We start from the raw sequence: 20,879 nt of genomic DNA, 5'->3' as shown, positions 1-20,879 counted from the left end.
TAGAACTGGATGGAACCCTCTTATATGGTAGATTTGACACCTTTGCTCACATTTGACACATTTAACATTCTTTATTGAGCATGATAGTGTTTTGAAAGTAAAAAAAAGATTCAAAAACACATTTTATGTTTAACTTTTTCATCATATTCTAATTTTCTGAGCTCTACCTGGACGCTGTATTTTTTTCTGCAAGCTGCCACTAAACTTCTTCCTGCTTGTTCTAAATCATGGGTCTCAAACTGGTGGCCCGCGGGCCAATTGTGGCCCTCGTGACGATATTTTGTGGCCCCCATGATATGAAAGTTTAATGTGAGTTTTATATGAATGGCACTTTACTTTGTTGTGTGGGGAAGGTCCCTTTAATTACTGTTTTTGGTAATTTTGTGTCTCTTAATAATTGTCTTTTTAATAAAATGTTTTTTTTGGGGGGGAATTTTGTCTTTAGTAATTCTGTGTCTTGTTTCTTTTATAAGTAATTTAGGTTTTTTTTCTGTCATTTTATGTCTTTTTTTAGTCATTGTGTCTTTTTTCTGTCATGTTGCTAGTGCCTCCAGCGGCCCCCAGGTAGTTTGAGACCCGTCTGTATTAAAGGGTTAAATGATGGACATATAGTCTTAATATCATGTGATAAAGGAGCCGTTCTCTGAGGTGTAGCTGGATGAGGAGAACTGTTATTAGAACTGTTGGATGAACTTTAGACCAGTGAATTCTGCAGAAGAGATTTGAAAGTGAGATTTTATTTGGACACACAGCTGCATGTTATGAACTCATGTTATGAACTCGTGTTATGAACTCGTGTTCTGGCCTGTTGGAGGTATTTTGCTACGAAGCAGGCCACTTTACAGTTTAACATCGTTTTAAATTATCCAACTACTCTTTACAAAAACACAACGCCCACACCAAGTAAAAGAAAAAAAAAATAGTACTCTTTGTTATTGGTTTGGTCACAGAGAAACATCCAGATGATGAATGATCCGTGACTGAGCTCTAGAATAATAATAATAATAATAATACACTAAAATAAGACAGAAACAGGAACTGAGTGTGACACTAAACTAGTGAAATGTACAACAACACTCAGTGGAACATCACTGTAAAACGTGTTACAAAGACGTAGCAGAGCTGTACAAGGTCTTCTAAATAAGGAACGTAACAGCAGAACTGTTGCCAGGGGAACCAACCCCACACTGAGGTAAACACTTCATCATCATCATCATCGTCATCTATACAAAATAAAATAGTGTTCTCAACCTCATGGCTACAAATGAGCCACCTAAAACAGCTGATCTTCTAAAAATAAACAGTTCAAAGTCTTCATGTTGCCGTTAGAACTGCCGCGGCGTTCCTTTGAACGGTTTGAATCCTCCGCCGCCGTTTCCTCCGCTGGGCAGAGAGCTGTTGGTGATCTGGACGATCCGGTTCATCCCCGACGAAGAGTGACTGAACACAGAGACACAGAAACAGAGAGAAGACGGTCAGCACATTCAACTATGTAAAGAACTAAGCATTTAATAACAATATTTCATTCAGATCTAGGATGTGTTATTTTTAGTGTTCCCTTTATTTTTCTGAGCAGTGTTTGTCTATGGGTCCAACCATAGATATTCATCAGAAAGGTGTTTATATCTATCTATCTATCTATCTATCCATCTATGGGTCCAACAGGCCGTGGTGATAGCAAGGCGCTCTGCTGTGGCTAACTCTGTTAGCGGCTAACTCTGTTAGCATCTTTTGCTCCTGGTCTAGAGTTTCTCTGAGGCTGGTGAGTGAATATGATCAGCTGGTTCCACTTAATTAATCACAGCTGGGAAACATTTTCCATCAGCGACACTTATGGCATCTGCACAATGATCCAAACAGACATGATGTTCTCTGATGTTCTCTGTGATGTTCTGTGATGTTCTCTGTGATGTTCTCTGATGTTCTCTGATGTTCTCTGCTGCTCTGCTGGAGCTGAGCTGGTTGAGGAGGATCCTGGTGACCTTGGTCACATCAACCTGGTTTCACTGTTGTTGTGTTGTACTTCCTCACCGTGTCACAGTGACTACAACCAGTGAAGGGAGTCATGTCTAACTGTAAGTGATCCCCAGCACCTCCTGCTCTCCTCATGTTAACAGTCAGGAGGAGTTCCTGTCTGGAGGAGCAGCGCCCCCTGCTGATACTATAGTTTATTACACACAGTGACAGGTGATTTACCTGGAGGGAGCCATCATGCTGCCCCGGCTGTCTCCCATCCTGCGGTTGTCAGGGTAACCTCCTCCTCCTCCTCCTCCTCCTGCTGCTCCTCCCTGGGAGCTGGAGCCTCCGTGCCACTCCTTCCTCATGTTCTGCTCCCTGCTGTGGCGCTCCACGACCACCTGCCGGCCCGAGCTGAACGGCTGCAGGACGTCACAGAGAGATTTACAGTCAGGAACCATTCTATCAATCATTCAGTTTATATTTGAGCAGAAAACAAAACTGACAGACAGAAACATCATGCTGGGATTTATCTTTATTAACAGTCATTCACTGAAACCTCAGTGGAAAAATGTTTTTTATGCATTTCCAACTAGGGCCGGGAGATATAAAAATATATTGATACCTTTTTAAATGTGATATGGAATTAGAACATATCACATATATCCATATAGTTCAAAACATTTATTTTATATATAAACGTGGCCTTACTAGGGTTTGTCATATTTAGTTCTTTTGTTATGTTCCTTATTCTTTTCTGATATAAATATATTTATATCAGAAAAAGATGGACCTATTTTATTTTATAGGCTATTTTTATTTAAGATATTTTTTATTTAAATGTCACTTTATAGAGCTTTGATTTAAAAAGGTTCTCCTGTTCTACAGTATATATGTTCACTATAATAAACAGTTTCAATAAAACTACTTTGACTGAACATTTGCTCTCACTTTGCAATAAAAATATCAGGATATATATCGTATATTGATATTCAGCCTGAATATATCAGATTTGACTTTTGGCCCAGCTCTACCTGAAACTGCTAGTTTAGTCTGAGTTAGAGGTGTCTGACCTGGTCGTTGAGGCCCATGGGCCTCCCTCCGTCCCGCTCGTTGAAGCTGCTCCTCCCTCTGCTGGCGGAGGATCCTCCTCTGAGGACCGGACCAGGACCAGGACCGTCTCTACCGGATCGCTCTGGACGCATCCTCATCGGTCCTCTGTTCAGACCCGCGTTACTGCAGGGACATGTTAAACATATTAGCTTCAGGAAGGACAGAGCTAATGAACAGTATAAACATGCAGAGGGTCCAATGATTCTGCTCCAGGTTGGTTTATTAAAGAGACAGATTATTGTTAATATAATGTATAAAACGTCTCCGTACTCTTGTTTATTCTGCAGCGTGGATGGAACATAAAGACTTAAACCACTGTGACAAGCTGCTTTATCAATGTTTCTACATGTTAATCAATCACTCATTCTGCCTTTAATAACAAACACACATTAATAAAAACGTGTTGATGATAACTGATGTTCTGCTCCTCTGGTTATAGACCAAGTTAAACAGTCTGATGAGAGAATCTCCTCAACTAATATTACAATAAACTCTTCACTAAACTCTTCACTAAACTCTTCCATTCTTCATCACAGCTGAAAGCAGAGGAAGAGTTTCTCTCCACCACATCTCAACATGAATCCACCATGTTCCTGTTATTAGTTTCATTATGACTGACAGCTCTTCTTCTTCTTCTTCTTCTTCAGGTCTTTTCTCACCGTATGTCTCCCTTGTTGGAGTTGAGTCCTCCGTCGTTCTTCCAGCCGTGTCCTCCGTCTCTGGGTGATCTGTTGTGGGACATGTTGGCCATGGTGGCCCGGCCTCCCATTGGCCGGTCGTGCATGGGGACCGGGCGCCGCTCGTCTCTGGCGCCGCCGCGCTCGGCGTCCCTCAGCTCGGCGCGCTGAGGAGGAGGCGGCTCCGGGCGGCGCACCGTCTCAAAGCTCTTGGGGTAGCGGTCGAAGCCAGACGTCTCTCTGTGAGGAGCAGGACGGTTCTTCTTCACCTCCGGCTCGCCCTCAAAACGGTTACGCCTTCACACAAAACACACCAGGACAGGTTAGACCACAGGAGGAACATCAGCAACAATGGTTCACAGCACATGATCACAGATGAGATGCCTTTTTATTCCTTTCTCCTGTTCTCCATGTGGCTTCATTACTACACAGTAATCAGAAAGTATTGTGATGAAATACAGATCTAACTGAGGTGTTATATCTATGTAACCTGACAAGGGAAAATGTTCAGTGTGAGGACAAATATCAGGTCAAGACTTCAGGCTAAAGAAGGAAATCAACAGGAAGTGGTGATGTGAAGGCTCTCCCACTCTGAGGAGCTGGTTGGACAGTCCAGGAGATATACAAGATGGAAAGACTCTCATATATACTGAGACTTTAGTTCAACACTAAATGGGACAAATCTCACTAGAGAGACGTTAGTGGGGACTCTGAATGAAGTGAAAACACTGTAACACCATCACTAAAGACTTGATTCCCTCTCACACTGATGTTTTGTTTGGGTTCTCTTTTTGTCTTGTTTTTCCTTAAAAATTAAATAAAGAATGAGTTAAAAAAAGAAAAAGAAATCCAGATCTAATGGAAGCTGTGAAACACTAACACTGTTGGTGCTCGTCCACTTGAAGCTACATGATCTAATGACTGAGGACTTTGATGGAGAATACAAGATACAAACAGATGTCAACATGTGAAACAGCAGGAGCCTGAACAGAAGCAGCTAAATAGCCACCTGGTATAAATAAAGCTCCGTGTGACTGATAGAGTGTATACTGTGGTACCTTATTATTATTATTATTATTATTATTATTATTATGATGATTACTACCTGTCGTAGGTGTTGGTCTGCTCTGCGGCAGCGTCGGGGAAGCGTCCTCTCTCTCGGGGAGTGAAGTTAGTGAAGCGGTTCTGCTGCCTGTTGTAGTTGGATCCTTGGTTGATACGAACATCAGAGTCAGACTGCATCTTCTTGTTGCCGTTCCAGTAGGAATCATCTCTCCGTCTGGAACAGGAAGAACAGACACAGAGCTGAGGAACCAGCTGAGATACTTCAAGATGGATTCAACACCGTGGGGTCATTTATGTAACAAATCTTTCAAAACGATAAAATATCAAAACATTTGGAGCAGAAAATGCTTCTGGACTAAAAACAACGAAGCGAGAGCTTTTCTCTCATGTTCAGACGTTCTTTAGTGAAAAAATAAAGAGTAATAACAGCGTGTTCATGCCGAGGCTCCATATTTCTGACTAACAAACTGACGTCATCAGGTACGTTAGCTCTGCTCCTAGAGCATCTTGGGAAATGAAGTCTTTTTTTAATGTAACTCCAAATCAATGAAATGTCTTTATCATCACATATTACACACATAAACGGTTTTTAATAATATTACTGTTAATTATATTTTAACCTGTATTAACTTATTTATTCTTTTATTCAGACAATAAATAAAATAAATAAAAATAAGTGCTCAACAAGGTCTAAAGCGTGTTTGTACCCGTGCTCCACCTCCCGTCCCCTCTTCAGGTTGTTCCTCTTCTCCTGCTCGTAGCGGAGCTGCTCCTGCTGCCGGCGGAGCTCCTCCCGCTCCCGAGCCATCCGCTCCGCCTCCTTACGCCGCTCCTGGAGACACAATGTTACAATTAAAATGACTGAGAGACGTGGACATCATTAAATAGTAACAGACAGTAAGGAAATTAAGTCCAAGTGGCTTTAAACAGCTTTCTAAACACTTTTTTTGGAAGCTTAAATTAAATGACAAGTTCACTGATTCTTTCTCCTGGACACAACAGACTGCTGCTGGTGGACATTAAAAACATGAATCCCTTATTTACATTAAAGGTTTACAGAGAAGCTTGAAGGTTTGACTGGTGAAAGGTGTTTACTTATCCAAGTGTAACAGAGTCAGTTTTAAAAAATATATATTTTTGTTTATTTCTTTTCCCTTGTGTTGTGAACTTCCCCAAAAATAATTTTCCACCTGTAAAAAAGTTCCTATGGTGATTATCAATACGTGCCTTTTGTTCCTGTGGGGAAGGGTTTAGGTGTTACACCACCAGAGTCACAGAGTGATAAATGAAGCTTTATGCTGATATTAACTGTTCTAACAGCTGATGAACCTGTTGGTCAAACCAACATTTTACTGACAACTTAAATAATAATTATAAACTGAACATTAAATGGAGTTATGATTCAGAGTTATTCTAGTTGAAGCGTTTTTTGTTTCTCTTCTATGCTGATTTCAGATTGTGTTCCCTCATGTGTCATGTGTAGGTTGATTATGGTTTATGTGAGTTTTAATTGTATTCTTCTTGTAGAAGGTGAGGTTTTGTGACTCCTGTTTCTTCTGTTAAAGGAATGCCAGTTAGTTCATTTAGTTCATGTTCTTAATATTATTGCACTATAAAAAATGAGATATGTGGGTGAAATTATTTGTTTTTTAGACTGTGGGAGATGAGTTTATGTATTGTCATATTATTTATAGTATAGGTTATACCATTTATTGTGTGATAGATAGATATATTACTTTATTCATCACCGAAGGGAAATTGGGTCGTCACAGCAGTCTGGTATTCAAGTACAATAAAATACAATAGAATAAAATCCTGAGGTAGCATAAATAAAAATAGAAAAAACACAGAATAGAACAAGAACACTTAAGAGTTAAAAAGAAGATCAGTTGGTAGGTAAATGATGGTAATTATACTGATAATGATGGTAATAATGCTATAGTGACTAGACAGTATATAATATATGTAATAAATAGTAACAATATAAAATAAAAATAATTATAAATAAAATATGATATATAATATATAATAGTAAAAGTAATAATAATAATAGTATAGTATATTACAGTATATAGTGATAATAATGTCAGTAGTGATATGTCAGAGTGGCTCCTTTGTGTAACATCTTTGTTTTTTCCTTTTTTTCTGTGAATAAACTCCAAATACTCAACTCCGTCTCACTTATTTCTACACAACACAGAGTGAGCAGAGAGCCGTCTGCTACACAAGCATCTGAATATGTATATATATTATATAATGTATAATACAATGTATGCTACCTGCTCTATGCGGATCCTCTCCCTCTCCAGCCTCTCTCTCTCCAGGCGTTCCCTCTCCAGCTTCTGTCTCTCCATCTCTAATCTCTGGCGTTCTCGGAGAAGGTTCTCTCGTTCTTCTCGCTCTCGTAACAGTCGGACTCGCTCGCGCTCCCGGCGTTCCTGTTCGGCGATTTCCCGCCGTCTAAAATCCAAAGTGTTAGCACTTTAAGACAATAAATAAATAATGTGGGATATTAAAGGGGAGAGCTGTGAGAGCAGACAGGTGAGGAGGTCTACCTGCGGAGCTCCACGGCCCGGCGGACTCTCTCCAGACGAGCCACTCGCTCCCTCATCCTCTGCTCCTTCATCTTCTCAAAGGGGAGGATGTCCTTCACCTCGCCACGGTTACTGAACGGGCGCTGTTTGTCTCTCATCATCTCCAACTGGATATAGAGACAAATATCAATAGAACACAAAAAATAAACACTCAACAAGGTGAAACCAAGTTCTAATTCTCTAAACATGAAATAACCAGCAGGATGAAAAACGGATTCTTTCCTCTGGGCTGTCACTCAACTCTCAACATAAAATAAATAAGAGATAAATTCATTAAAAGGTGCAATAAAACAGACAACTGATATGTGCAAAACATTTAATCTACCTCATCTATAAATTATAGTGTTTTCAGTAGCCATTTATTTATTTTTATACTTATTTATTACATCACATGTCGTTGTTCTTGTTCAGCTCGGTATCTTTAAATGTTTTACTCATGTTGTTTTGTGTTATGATTGTTATAACTATGCACCTCATGCAGCGGCACTTTCTATTTGGTTGTATAGTGAACTATATAATGATAATAAAGACTTTTTGATATTTGATAATTGATCATTTTGTACCTCTTCAGGAGGAATCAACCACTTGGGCCTCCTCTGGACGTTCATGTTGACAAAAGGCTGAAAAATGAATAAAAACCATCTGATTAACATTCTCTGAAGGCAAATTTAAATGCTTTACACGTATTATCAAAATATCAAATACAAATAAAAGATACTTACTTTATCAAAGTACCTTCCCCCCCGTCTGAACGGTCTCATTTTGCCAAAGTTAGAATCTCCTTTGGGATGATAAATCACCATCGGCTTCACTGGACTCTTTGGTCCTAGAAACAGAAACAGAAGAAAGAAGAGAATCAGAGGACAGACAGTAATACTAGTATACCAGATAGAATACCAGTAATAACTACAGATCAACTCAGATTATATACAGGAGCATCTCAATTCATTAGAATATGATAGAAAAGTTTATTTATGTCAGTGATTCAATTCAGAAAGGTGAAATAACACATTATATAGATCCATTACACATAGAATGAAACATTTCATGTCTTCATTTATATAATTTATTCTAATTATAATGATTATTGCTCACATTTAATGAAGACATAAGGCTAAAAAGTCTGTTTAATATGTAAATGTTTCCTGTGAACAGTCTGTCGTCTATGACTCAATACTTGGTTGACTTGAACTAGTGAGATAAACTTTTCATCATATTGTGATTCATTGAGCTGATCCTGTTAATTAATAAGAGGAGTGAAACATACGTCCGTGCTTCCTGTCGTCTTTCTTTGAATCTTGCCCAGAACTCGATGAAACAGAGTCAGATTTTCCTCCTCTGGCGTCTTGTTTCTTGGATAAATCTTTGTCCTTTTCAGAGAGTTTCTCAGATTTCTTGTCCTCTTTTTTGTAAGATGGTGGTGTTCTACACACAAAGAGAGAAAAACAAGTTACAAACACTTCCAATGAAGAAAAAGGATGAACTTTAATGTTTATCTGTCACCCACTTGTTAGTCAGTTTGGCTCCGGTGGAACTTCGCTTATCGCTCGATTTACTGGAGTTGGTTTTGTCCTCTGCTTCCTTCTTTGAGCCTTCTTTTTTGAACGGATCGTTTTTGGCCTGAAGAACAGAAGCAGTGGAATATAAATGACACAGCACACAATCTTTCCATAAACAAGGAAGAGCTGAATTCAACTAATGAAGGTTTCCAACACTAGAGTCTCAAAACATTAGGATATCATGAAAAAGTTCAATATTTGTTGTCAATCATTTCAGAAAGTGAAACTCAAACATTATACAGATTCATTTCAGAGTGAAATATTTCAGCCTGTTTTTCTTGTTTTTGATGATTCTCTGAGATAATGAAAACACAAAACTCAGTGTCTCAGAAAACTAGAATATCCTGAAGAAGGAGAGGAGGAGAAAAAAAAAGAGAGGAGGAGAAAGAAGAGATGTGGATACGAGGAAAAGAGGAGGGGAGGGGAGGGGAGGAGAAGGAAGAAAAGAGGGAGGAGGAGAGGAGATGAGGAAGAGGACAGGAGGAAAGGAGAGGAGGAAAAAAAGAGGAGGAACAGGAGAGGAGGAGGAGAAGAGGAGAAAGAAAAGAAGGAGGAGGAGAAAAAAGAGGAGGAGCAGGAGAGGAGGAGGAGAATAAGAGGAGGAGGTTTATTTTTCTTGTGTTTTTGATGATTCTGGCTTAGAGATAATGAAAACACAAAACTCAGTGTTTGAAAACTAGAATATCCTGAAGGAGGAGAGGAGGAGAAAAAAAAAGAGAGGAGGAGAAAGAAGAGATGTGGATACGAGGAAAAGAGGAGGGGAGGGGAGGGGAGGAGAAGGAAGAAAAGAGGGAGGAGGAGAGGAGATGAGGAAGAGGACAGGAGGAAAGGAGAGGAGGAAAAAAAGAGGAGGAACAGGAGAGGAGGAGGAGAAGAGGAGAAAGAAAAGAAGGAGGAGGAGAAAAAAGAGGAGGAGCAGGAGAGGAGGAGGAGAATAAGAGGAGGAGGTTTATTTTTCTTGTGTTTTTGATGATTCTGGCTTAGAGATAATGAAAACACAAAACTCAGTGTCTCGGTATAAAAGTAGAATATTGCTGGTCAGTGGTGGTTTGGGGACGTCTGTTGTGTATCTGGAGGAGTGTGCGCACTTACACATGAATGTGTGTATCTGTAATCACATCAAAGCATCAAAGCGTTGGGTCGACCAATCAGAGCAGAGCAATCAACAGAATTAACAGCTGTGGAATCTTCTGGCAGAGTGACAGCAGCCAGAGGTGGGCAGAGTGAAATTTCTGGCCTCGAACAGAAAGCATTTTTGGCAAAACCATAATACCTATCATTGATCCGACTTCACTTTGAGCGTCCTGAGTTCTCCCTGAACCTCTACTTATGGTTTTTGTGAAAAAATAAAAATAAATAGCTTTGTTAGAGCGATCTGAAAAACTGTTAAATATGCTTTTCTACAGAACTCTTCCTGTGTTTTTAATATGGGAGCCAATGAGGCTGTTGGTGGTGTTGGTGGATCATCTGTGCGTCCTACGCCCAAACTATAACTCTGACAGCTTTACCAGAGGATTGTGAGGGAGAAGACTAATTTTCCTACGTTTCTATGTATAAATTATTTCTGTAGAGTGGAATTTGCGGCCTGGAGCGCAGTTTTCAAATTTATTTTTTGACAGTTTTTTCTCTCCCTCTACACTCTGGCGATGATGTCACACACTGTGACACGAACATTCCGTGCAATACACACCCATTATAATCTCAGAATTTCTCCAAAAATGATCATGGTCATTGAACAGGGATTGATAAAAAACTATATGACCTATCGAAACGGGATTAATACACCGATACACAAGACTTGTGTCTACTGTTTAAAGTTTAAATGGAGTCTCTAGGTGGAATTATGCCGGAGAAGTATTTCCATTTTGTTTTCCATTTGTTTTGTGATGTCATCATGTTTTATGTGAAATGTAATGACGTATTGTCTGTGTGTTCTTTTTGTTTTATGTTATGTATCATATAATGTATGTCATGTCTGTTATCATTCTGTGTATTTCTACATTGTATTGGTCACAATATGATGATAGACTCCAGGAAGAATAGCTGCTGCTCTGCTAAAGCTAATGGGGATCTAAATAAAAACAAAAACCGTACCCTCTCCACATAGATCTGCTGTCCGTGGAGCTCGGTGCAGTCGAGGTGGGAGACGCAGCGCGTCACCTCGGTGCTGGACGACATGGTCACCAGGCCGTAACACTTTGAACCTGGACTACGAGCGTTAGTCACCACCTTAGCACTCAGAACCTGTTGGCAACAACATTTATTTCAACAGAAAGTTAGTGAAGGTTTCACACACATTCTAAATAAGCAGCTTCTTTATTTGTGTGTGTAAACTGCAGGTTATTTACCTTCCCATATTTGCCAAACAGGTTCTTTAGATCAGCTGCTTTGGTGTTGGACGACAGGCCGCTCACCCAGATGTTCCGAGACGAGCTGCTGGTGCTGCTGCTGCTGGCGGCTGCTCAGGAGAAACGTTTCCAGAACACATTCGGCGGTTATTGGGTATGAAAAATACAGCATCAAGCTTTCATATTTCTCACAACATCTGGACACAAGTCTTACCCTTTTCATCTTTTGTAGATTTTCCATCTCTGTCTCTTGAAGAGCTACAAAGCAAATGTTGCAACAACAAGCAGAGGAAATGAGTGAAGGTAAATACAACCCGGTGTTCAGTGACACACAAACATCTAGTGGAATAAAAACACATTCTTTTGGACTTTTCAGGAAAAAAACTCCTGTGGGCAAGGCGTGGATCTGAACCAATGTCTCAAAGGCTTCATTGCTTTTCCAGTGGTGAGATGGGTCAAGTTGTCAGCCAATTTATTCCCTGGACCAATGAAATCTTCGGAGGTTTGTTCAACTTCACAGCGAATCATTTGGCCAAAAAGAAAAAAACACACTGCCATCACGGGGACTAATGCTCTTTTACAATGCCTTGTGTAGAAACTGGAAATGGCTTTAAAACTGGTGGAAAGTAACAAAATAAGAGGTGTTTGCTCAGCTTCTGGTTAACGCCAAAATTTAACCAACTTCAGAAAAACAAATCAAGGTAGTAAATGGCAGGATTAGGTACATCAGTGAACATTTCCCTTATGGCAAAAAACATCTTGAGGCTACCCACAATGTTGCGTTCTTAGTGAGCTGGACTTGTAGTATCAAAGAACTGACATAGAAAGACAAACCTCTTAGCTTGACCTGAGGCCCCAGTAGCGCAGGGGCCTTTCTTCCCACAATCCTTGTCTTTGTCTCCCGTTTCGGCTTTCTTCAGGGCGTCTCTGCCGTCTTTCTTCGTGGGCTCGCCCCGGGATCCGTCATCTTTCTTACCATCTTTGTGGCCCTCGCTCTCTTCCACCTTCGTGTCATCATCGGGGCCCGTCTCAGCGGAGGCCCCTGGCTCGTCTGTGCCCTTCTCGGCCTCTGGATCTGGAAGTTTGACATGTTTACCTGTTTCCAGGAGATCATCCCCATCAACATCTAGGGTGAGGGCATCTTCGTTTGGGATTGAGACGGACAGGTGATCGTCCTCAGCTTCTTTAGAGGAATTCATGGCTTCAGTATCCATCTCAGCCAGTTCGGGCTCCACCTCTGGCTCCACATCTGGCTCCACATCCACCTCTGGCTCAGCCTCCCCATCCATCTCTGGGTCGGCGTCCTCATCCACCTCTGGCTCGGCCTCGGCGTCCACCTCAGCGTCCGCCTCGGCCTCAGGCTCTGAGTCGGCCTCAGCCGCCACGGCCTCTGACTCTGGTTGGTGGTGGGCCGGGGTCTCAGCCGGGGCCTCGGCCGGGGCCGGGGCCTCGGGCTGAGCGAGGCTGTCCTCGCTGGGGGCAGCTTTAGTATTTTCACGAGTACCATCATCTGTATCAGTTACATCTGAGGGATTTAACAAGGATAAACATGGCAAAACACAACGTTTAACATTGACATGTCGCATGTTACTTCACCTACAAAGTAGAATAGAAAGCACATTCAGTGTTAATGGTCATCGAGGGCGAACCACAGGAAGACACACAACACACACTCTTCACTGACAACGCAGGACGAGTCTCTTCAGGTCTTCACACTCGTCAAGGACTCGAGTCATAATTCACAGTGAACGTTCCAGATGGTTCCTACAGCCAGCGACAGTTCTCCACCGAGGAATCTTGAGACAAAGTTCAAACGTGGAACATCTCATCAGTTCATCCTGGGTTGGTTTTTAAATGCTTCCCCAACGGGTCAATCCATGGAAAGTCATCTGAGCTTCAGGAAATCTTCAATATCCTCCAATATTTCTTCAATAATTAATGTCATCAATGTCTTATTAGCAGATTTCAGAGCACTCAAATGTATCTTTCATCATCAAATCCAAGCGTCTGTGTCCAGTCTGTACATATATACTGTGTCCTGATAGTTCAGAGTCCTTCCAGTCCTGCTTTAGTCCCAACACATCACCTGCTGGGCTGCCGTCAGCTGGCAGGAATATGAGCAATTCTGATGATATCGTCGGTAATGTGTGAAGTCTCTTTATCTTTCTTGAGGCCTCTGCATCTTCACAGTGTTTGGAGAAGTCTAGCTGCTGTAAGATGTCCACATCCACCTGACACATGTAATAACATGGTGGGTTCCTGGTGCTGGAGGAGGACTCGGACCGGTCCAAAGCACTCGTCACTGCTCTGTCCACACATGTTGTTGAGCAACATACCAAAGTAAAAGTGAATTGATCCTCGAGTGCTACAAGTTGTTGCTTCTTCCACTTCATTGACATAATAAATCAGCTTGTTTGTGAGCGTTCTCTCTGTGATTCTCTGGAGAATGTGGAAGCAGAACGCCAGAGGCAACAACGTTTCTTAGTAATCCAAGGAAAGTGGCTAACTGAGTCATAGCAACCCCCATGCAATGATTCATGTGTGTACCAATTTAAAAACACTTGAGTTGCTCTTCAGACATGTCTTCATTAAGCGTATCCGTGGTGGCCTTTTAGCAGCAACAGAAGCATGAAATACCACTAAATGAAGGTTTCCTGTCATCATACATGTTGGCTGTAAAGAAGAAACAAGCTAACGTTAGAATCAGGCATTAGAGCCCCGACATACGTACCTTTCTCTGACTCGTACTCTTCAGTTTCCTAGAAGAAGAAAAAAACACTGAGGTGAGCCGACGACTATTTTAATGCAACAACAGCTAGAAGTTACAATCTCACATCAACATCAAGTTGTAGCACTTTTTCAGGGTTTTAACTTCTCTCTGAAAACTACAAGATGTAGCTTTAAATGCTGTTTTTAACCAATCATTTTACAGAAGCACATGGAAGTTTCAGCCAGCGTGAATTATGTTTGCAGTTCTGCCTTCAGTTAGTGGACTGAGGAAGGTCTGAATTACATGTGTCAGAACTTTGTAAGGATTTTAATTGCCTTTTTGCTCACATTTTAAAATGTTTCAGTCTGACTTCCTGGCAGCCACTGAAACGCTTGTTGGGCAGATGATTGTGTGGCCTTCATTGGCAAGCCAAACTTTTGAATAAATTCATGTTTTTGTAAGTGTTCAACATGCTTATTTCTAGATTTAATAATCTTAATTTAAGAAATCTTGTCAAGGTAAATTATCTGTCCATGCAGCAAGATCATTTCCCTCAGATTTAGTGTTTTTAGACACCGTTTTTACAATGCAACACACCTTTTTTACAATGCAACCTTTCATGCACAACAACTCTCTACAAAGATGGCATTAGATGTTTATTTTAATCATCACTGTAATAACTTATTAGTATGTAGAAATGTTGGCAAAAGGGGCAAAGAGAAAACAGTTTTATGCCACAGTCACCTTGGAAAGCACATCATCTTCCCCCGTGGTGTCTGCATCCGAGTCCACTTTCTTCCCTGAAAGGTGAAATGCATAAAAAACAATTAAAAATCCACATGCAAAAAAAGCATAATTAGAACATTATGGACTTGCTTAGCCACTCTATCATCACTTTATCAAAAGCAAGATTACCTTTAGCTTTCCCACCTTTCCGAGCCGCTGCGTCTGTAGAAAGCTCGATCTGAATGTTTTCTGTGTCTCCATTTTCATCCTCAAGAGCCTTAAAAGATAAAATTAAAATGTTGAGTCTCTCACAAGTCCCAACGCACAACATCGTTGTTTCATCGATCACCAATTAGTCAACTGCAGACTGATTCATTAGACAGAATAAACATAAATGACCTGTGTGTGTGTGTGTGTGTGTGTATCTGTAACTGTAATCACATCAAAGCATCAAAGCGTTGGGGTCGACCAATCAGAACAGAGCAATCAACAGAATTAACAGCTGTGGAATCTTCTAGCACAGTGACAGCAGCCAGAGGTGGACAGACTGGAATTTCTGGCCTCGAACAGAAAGCATTTTTGGCAAAACCATAATACCTATCATTGATCCGACTTCACTTTGAGCGTCCTGAGTTCTTCCTGAACGTCTACATATGTTTTTTGTGAAAAAAAATATATGAAGAAATAGCTTTGTAAGAGCGATCTGAAAAAACTGTTAAATGTGCTTTTCTACAGAAATCTCCCTGCGTTTTTAATATGGGAGCCAATGAGGCTGTTGGTGGTGTTGGTGGATCATCTGTGCGTCCTACGCCCAAACTATAACTCTGACAGCTTTACCAGAGGATTGTGAGGGAGAAGACTAATTTTCCTACGTTTCTATGTATAAATTATTTCTGTAGAGTGGAATTTGCGGCCTGGAGCGCAGTTTTCAAATTTATTTTTTGACAGTTTTTTCTCTCCCTCTACACTCTGGTGATGATGTCACACACTGTGACACGAACATTCCGTGCAATACACACCCATTATAATCTCAGAATTTCTCCAAAAATGATCATGGTCATTGAACAGGGATTGATAAAAAACTATATGACCTATCGAAACGTGGATTAATACACCGATACACAAGACTTGTGTCTACTGTTTAAAGTTTAAATGGAGTCTCTAGGTGAAATTATGCCGGAGAAGTAGACGTTTAAAAATCTCCAATTATTGTTCTTTTTCGCTTATTTTTTTCGGCCGTCCCATTCATTTCAATGCAAAATTTTGGGCAGTTTTTCGCAACTGATGTATTCGTACTGACGTACGGAAAATTCGTATTCTGTAGAGAAAAGTAATAGCACACGATCCCTATCAAACTGCACGTTTTGATATATAATTTGTCCTGCAACTCTTCAAGTTGTAGGACTAGTGGCGGGACAAAATTGCGTCCGGAAGAGGAAGAAGAAGAAATCCACAGTATAACAGTAGTGCAGCACTGGTCCCTACAGATATTGCTGTATGGGACCAGTGCTGGGGAGATTGCCCCGAGGCCCTAACAAGTTTTTTTAAAAACGATAAACTGAAACTGTATTTTGTGGTTACAAAACTAACTAAAATTATAGTGAAAATGTCCTTCATTTGTCAACTGAATTTGAAAAAAAAAAAAAAAAAAATCACAACAAAATTAAAACTAAAAATTTTTTTTTTTAAAACTACTATAAGATTACTGTGGTGAACACAGCTGTTATTCTCCATGATTAGAGCTCTGCTCAGGTTGAAGGTTGATGGGAATTTATTAGGTTACAAATCTTCATCTACCACTAAGAATGATGAAGGTTTAATTTTTCACACTTGAACAGGCGTCAACACCACAAGAGACTCTGGAAGACGCCAATCAATGACTCTTTAACAGCCACAGCGTCCTGAAGACGTCTAATCAGACAAATTAACTCTCAACACCTGAGTGGCTGTTCAGAGCCGTTAAGGCCACTTAGTGCTGATTTATTGCACCTACTGATGGTTCACAGAGTGTTCTTGAGACGGACCATGGCACTTATCTTTCTATCATTATCATTTTAAAATCAGCCCAGACTCAATAGCCTATTAATAAAAGCTTGTATTGTTTCCTGCAGAAGATGATTATAGATTTTAATAGGACCTTAAAGTACTTTGAGGTGTGGGGTGAATTCAAATCAAAAAGGTGAAAAATGGGACATTTTCTTATGGATGGCAATGAATAACAAATATGAGCATCCCAGGTTGTGAAATAATAGCTACATTTAGACAGTTACAGGATAAAGTTTAGGTCCAAGATGTCTGTGACCTGAAAATGACGAAGGCTTAAACTAAATAATTTAGATTCAATTTCATTTTTAACCTGAAAATAAATCCTCTATTTTGCCAACCAATCTGTTCATCCAGACAGAGATTTCATGGATAAACGTGGAAAATATCAACTGAATGTAAAATAACACCAGTTAATTGTGATCATTCTAACAAATTAAAGTTAAAACACATCTATGACTAAGCCTGTTTCCATCAATATGATGGGAAATAATGAGAAACTCTCTCAGACTCCAAGTCTCATAATCTCCAAGTCATTTTGTCTTCGGCGACTCAAGTCACAGGTCAAGTCTCAACATAACGATTTTAAACAGATATTGGCTTTGAAACTTATCTTAGAGGCTTTAAACATATCCATGGTTTCCAGAAATGTAAATGACAACATTTTATTCTATTAATCAATCGGGTTAATTGTTGATATCAGCAACTATGAGAGAAGCCATAAAGCCCAGAGGATTTTTTTTTTAATAATCGATTAATCTGTCGATTATTTAATCGATTAGTTGTTTGGTGAATAAAATGTATAAAAATATCAATGAGTGTCTCCAAACCACAAGATGACGTCCTCAAATCTCTTGTTTTGTCCTCAAACCAAAGAGATATTCAGTTTATTGTCATAAAGGAACAAAGAAACCAGAAATATTCACATTGAAGAAGCTGAAATCAGAGAATTTGGACTTATTGTCTTTAAAAAACTGCTCAAACCAATTATTCTATAATCAAAATAGTTGACGGTTAATTTAATAATCGATTATTGTTCCATTAATCCAATAATTGTGCAGCTCTAGGGAGGATCAAGGCCGGATTAACCATTTGGGCAACCGGCCAGTTGCCCAGAGGCCCCTGGCCTCTAAAGGGCCCGGAGCAGATAAATATCTGCTTTTCTCTCTCCGATATGTTCAACTGTCCATCGGAGCCGCTGCTCAACAATGAATGTTGGTGATTTCTGTTTAAAATGAGCTGAGGACCAAAATGCTACTTAATTCTAGATTATTGATTTTTGTTTGTGTCTTGTCTTCATCTGTGACGCCTCAATCAATTCAATACATGTGTGCTGCTGGGAATATCTGTTGTTAAATTAATACTGGATGCTTTGAAAGTGGTTGCGTACTTGTTTGTGAAAATTGAGGACACTTCCTTCCCGATCGCTTTCTGTCTTTTTGTACGGTGTCCTTGAGTGCCAAGAAAGGCACATCCCAAATAAAATGTATTATTATTATTATTATTAATGTAGTGGGTCAGATTTTACTGATGCTGACGCGTTTTGTTTTCATAACATCATATGCGAGTTAGTGGCCTTGACAAGATGACATCATGGTGCATTTGTAGTTCTATGAGCGTTTGAACATCTGTACATGAAAATGCACATAATATTAACTGTATACTACTATAATTTACTCTGTATTTAGCCAGATTATGATATATATATATAAATATATATACATACACAAAATGGGGCCCTTGTATATTGTTGCCAGGGTAGAGCAAAGTGTTAATCTGGCCCTGACTATAAGATAAGAGTTATTATTGTATATTATATAATATACTGTACTATTATTATATCCCGTCTCTCTTTCTGTCCCTTCGGGGATCAATAAAGTAATATATCTATCTAAATATAAAATGCTCACAAGGCAGTAGGGGAGGATAAATCATTTTTCAGGATAACTTAATAATTTCCAGGACATTTGATATTTTTTTTCTCATTTTCCAAATGTTTTCCATGACTAGAAACCTGGTCTATCATGGTCCAGGTGTTCCAGGTGTGAACCTGTATTAATATCAGATAAACACGGACTATAAGAGGGTTAATGAGGCTCACTGACTGGACCCAGCAGCGGTGTGAACAGGTCCAGTAACCCGTGTTCTGGTCCCGGGTCCAGTAACCCGTGTTCTGGTCCCGGGTCCATTAACCCGTGTTCTGGTCCCGGGTCCATTAACCCGTGTTCTGGTCCCGGGTCCAGTAACCCGTGTTCTGGTCCCGGGTCCATTAACCCGTGTTTCTGGTCCCGGGTCCATTAACCCGTGTTCTGGTCCCGGGTCCATTAACCCGTGTTCTGGTCCCGGGTCCAGTAACCCGTGTTCTGGTCCCGGGTCCATTAACCCGTGTTTCTGGTCCCGGGTCCATTAACCCGTGTTCTGGTCCCGGGTCCATTAACCCGTGTTCTGGTCCCGGGTCCATTAACCCGTGTTCTGGTCCCGGGTCCATTAACCCGTGTTCTGGTCCCGGGTCCATTAACCCGTGTTTCTGGTCCCGGGTCCAGTAACCCGTGTTCTGGTCCCGGGTCCATTAACCCGTGTTCTGGTCCCGGGTCCATTAACCCGTGTTTCTGGTCCCGGGTCCAGTAACCCGTGTTCTGGTCCCGGGTCCATTAACCCGTGTTCTGGCCCCGGGTCCATTAACCCGTGTTTCTGGTCCCGGGTCCAGTAACCCGTGTTTCTCTCTCCGGCCTTCAGTCTGTTGTTTCTCTTCATCATTTCTCACCATCGTTACATCATAAATCCTGATTTTAGCCTCCACATTAAAGTCTTATTCCAGTATTTTATCCCAGGTGTGTGTCTAGTGTTGTCTGTTTACTCATGTTGTAATTAAACATCTCTATTGATCCAGAATCAGCTTTTATTTCAACATTTAGCCGTTAAACCTGATCAGTTAGCTGAGCCGTTAGCAGCCGTTAGCATTAGCATCAGCAGCTAACTCTCCACTCTCTGACCTCATTAACGTGTAGTTTTTATGTAACGTACCTGTTTGAGTCTCGCCACCAGGACGCTCTTCACCCCGGACGTGTCCAGACTCCTCCGCTTGAGCTCTGACTTCAGATCAACAACTCTTAAATCTGAGATCTTCTTGTTCTCAGTGGAAATGGCTCCCGACGCCATTTTACCTCCAGATTACTGACCGCAGCTGCTTCTTCTTCGTGGGTTTTATTGGTCGTCGTTAAACGCCGCAGCGCCTCCAGCGGAGGACTGGAGACACTGAACAGATAAACAACAACATTAGATTTACATTTAAATCTACAGTACTCTGTAAAAATATCTGTTCATCTACGGTAAAAAAAAAAAGAAAAAAAAAAAAAAAGAAACCTTAGCTGTCGTTGGCGGAAAAAAATACAGTGAATTTTATACTCTAAATTTAAATGTAAATATCTGAAAAACTGTAATTTAGACTGAATAGTCCCATTATTTTAGGGTAATTGTGTCCTTGTGACATCATGGTAGTTTTCCATTAATTTTCCATGAAAATGTTATATTTTTACAGTAAAACTGTTTTTTGTTTTTTTTACAAGTTTTGTGCTATTCTTTGATTTACAGTAATTTAAAGCGTCTACTACAGTGATATACAATTTTAATTTTACGACCTAATTCTGGTGCAATTTGTACTGTAATTTCTACAAACATTTATTTTACAGTGAAGGAAACCCACTCACTGTATTTTTTTTACAGTGAAGTTTTGGCAACCACAGCTGCCGGCATTTTACCCTAAATTAAACAGATTTTTTTCTTACAGTGTAGTTTTAATTTCGTTGTGAATTTTTGTCTCCATCAGCTTCCAAATAAAGTTCTGGCTTCAAACTCCATGACAGATTTATTTTAAATTATATTCGGCAAAGTAAAACTGGAGATAATGTCAAATATTTTAAGTATAAAATATAGAACTAGAGATTATCCTCAGTTGACCTGTTATATGTTATATTTGCAACCTGAATTCATATTTGCAATATTTTAAATTCTGTGTTTTGAAACATCATTTTCAAGATCAGGTTTTATGTTTCCTTTTGTTTCTTTTGGGTTCAACATTTTGATCAAGT

The 20,879-nt window shown here is 40.2% G+C and overlaps 1 protein-coding gene across 3 annotated transcripts; it reads right to left on the bottom strand.

Moving 5' to 3' along the window:
- Positions 1–717: 717 nt before the first annotated feature.
- Positions 718–19,955, bottom strand: sltm (SAFB-like, transcription modulator). 3 transcript variants are annotated; one of them, XM_059356057.1, is made up of 20 exons: positions 19,816–19,955; positions 14,938–15,025; positions 14,767–14,822; positions 14,044–14,071; positions 12,147–12,837; positions 11,527–11,570; positions 11,313–11,422; positions 11,059–11,208; positions 8,913–9,025; positions 8,673–8,830; positions 8,128–8,231; positions 7,969–8,025; positions 7,367–7,512; positions 7,091–7,292; positions 5,519–5,643; positions 4,852–5,025; positions 3,729–4,043; positions 3,030–3,192; positions 2,197–2,378; positions 718–1,440 (listed from the first exon to the last, which is right to left on the bottom strand). In XM_059356057.1, the coding sequence occupies exons 1-20, from the start codon at positions 19,948–19,950 to the stop codon at positions 1,326–1,328; spliced, it is 3,156 nt and encodes a 1,051-aa protein (XP_059212040.1). In that variant the 5' UTR covers positions 19,951–19,955; the 3' UTR covers positions 718–1,325. The 3 variants fall into 3 exon arrangements, with proteins under 3 accessions (XP_059212040.1, XP_059212057.1, XP_059212049.1); XM_059356074.1 differs by having other exon boundaries at positions 7,091–7,271; XM_059356066.1 differs by having other exon boundaries at positions 14,953–15,025.
- Positions 19,956–20,879: the final 924 nt, after the last annotated feature.

The sequence above is a fragment of the Centropristis striata genome, chromosome 2 (genome assembly GCF_030273125.1).
Source record: "Centropristis striata isolate RG_2023a ecotype Rhode Island chromosome 2, C.striata_1.0, whole genome shotgun sequence".
Taxonomy (NCBI): Eukaryota; Metazoa; Chordata; class Actinopteri; order Perciformes; family Serranidae; genus Centropristis; species Centropristis striata.
This window is presented reverse-complemented; position numbering and strand designations above follow the sequence as displayed.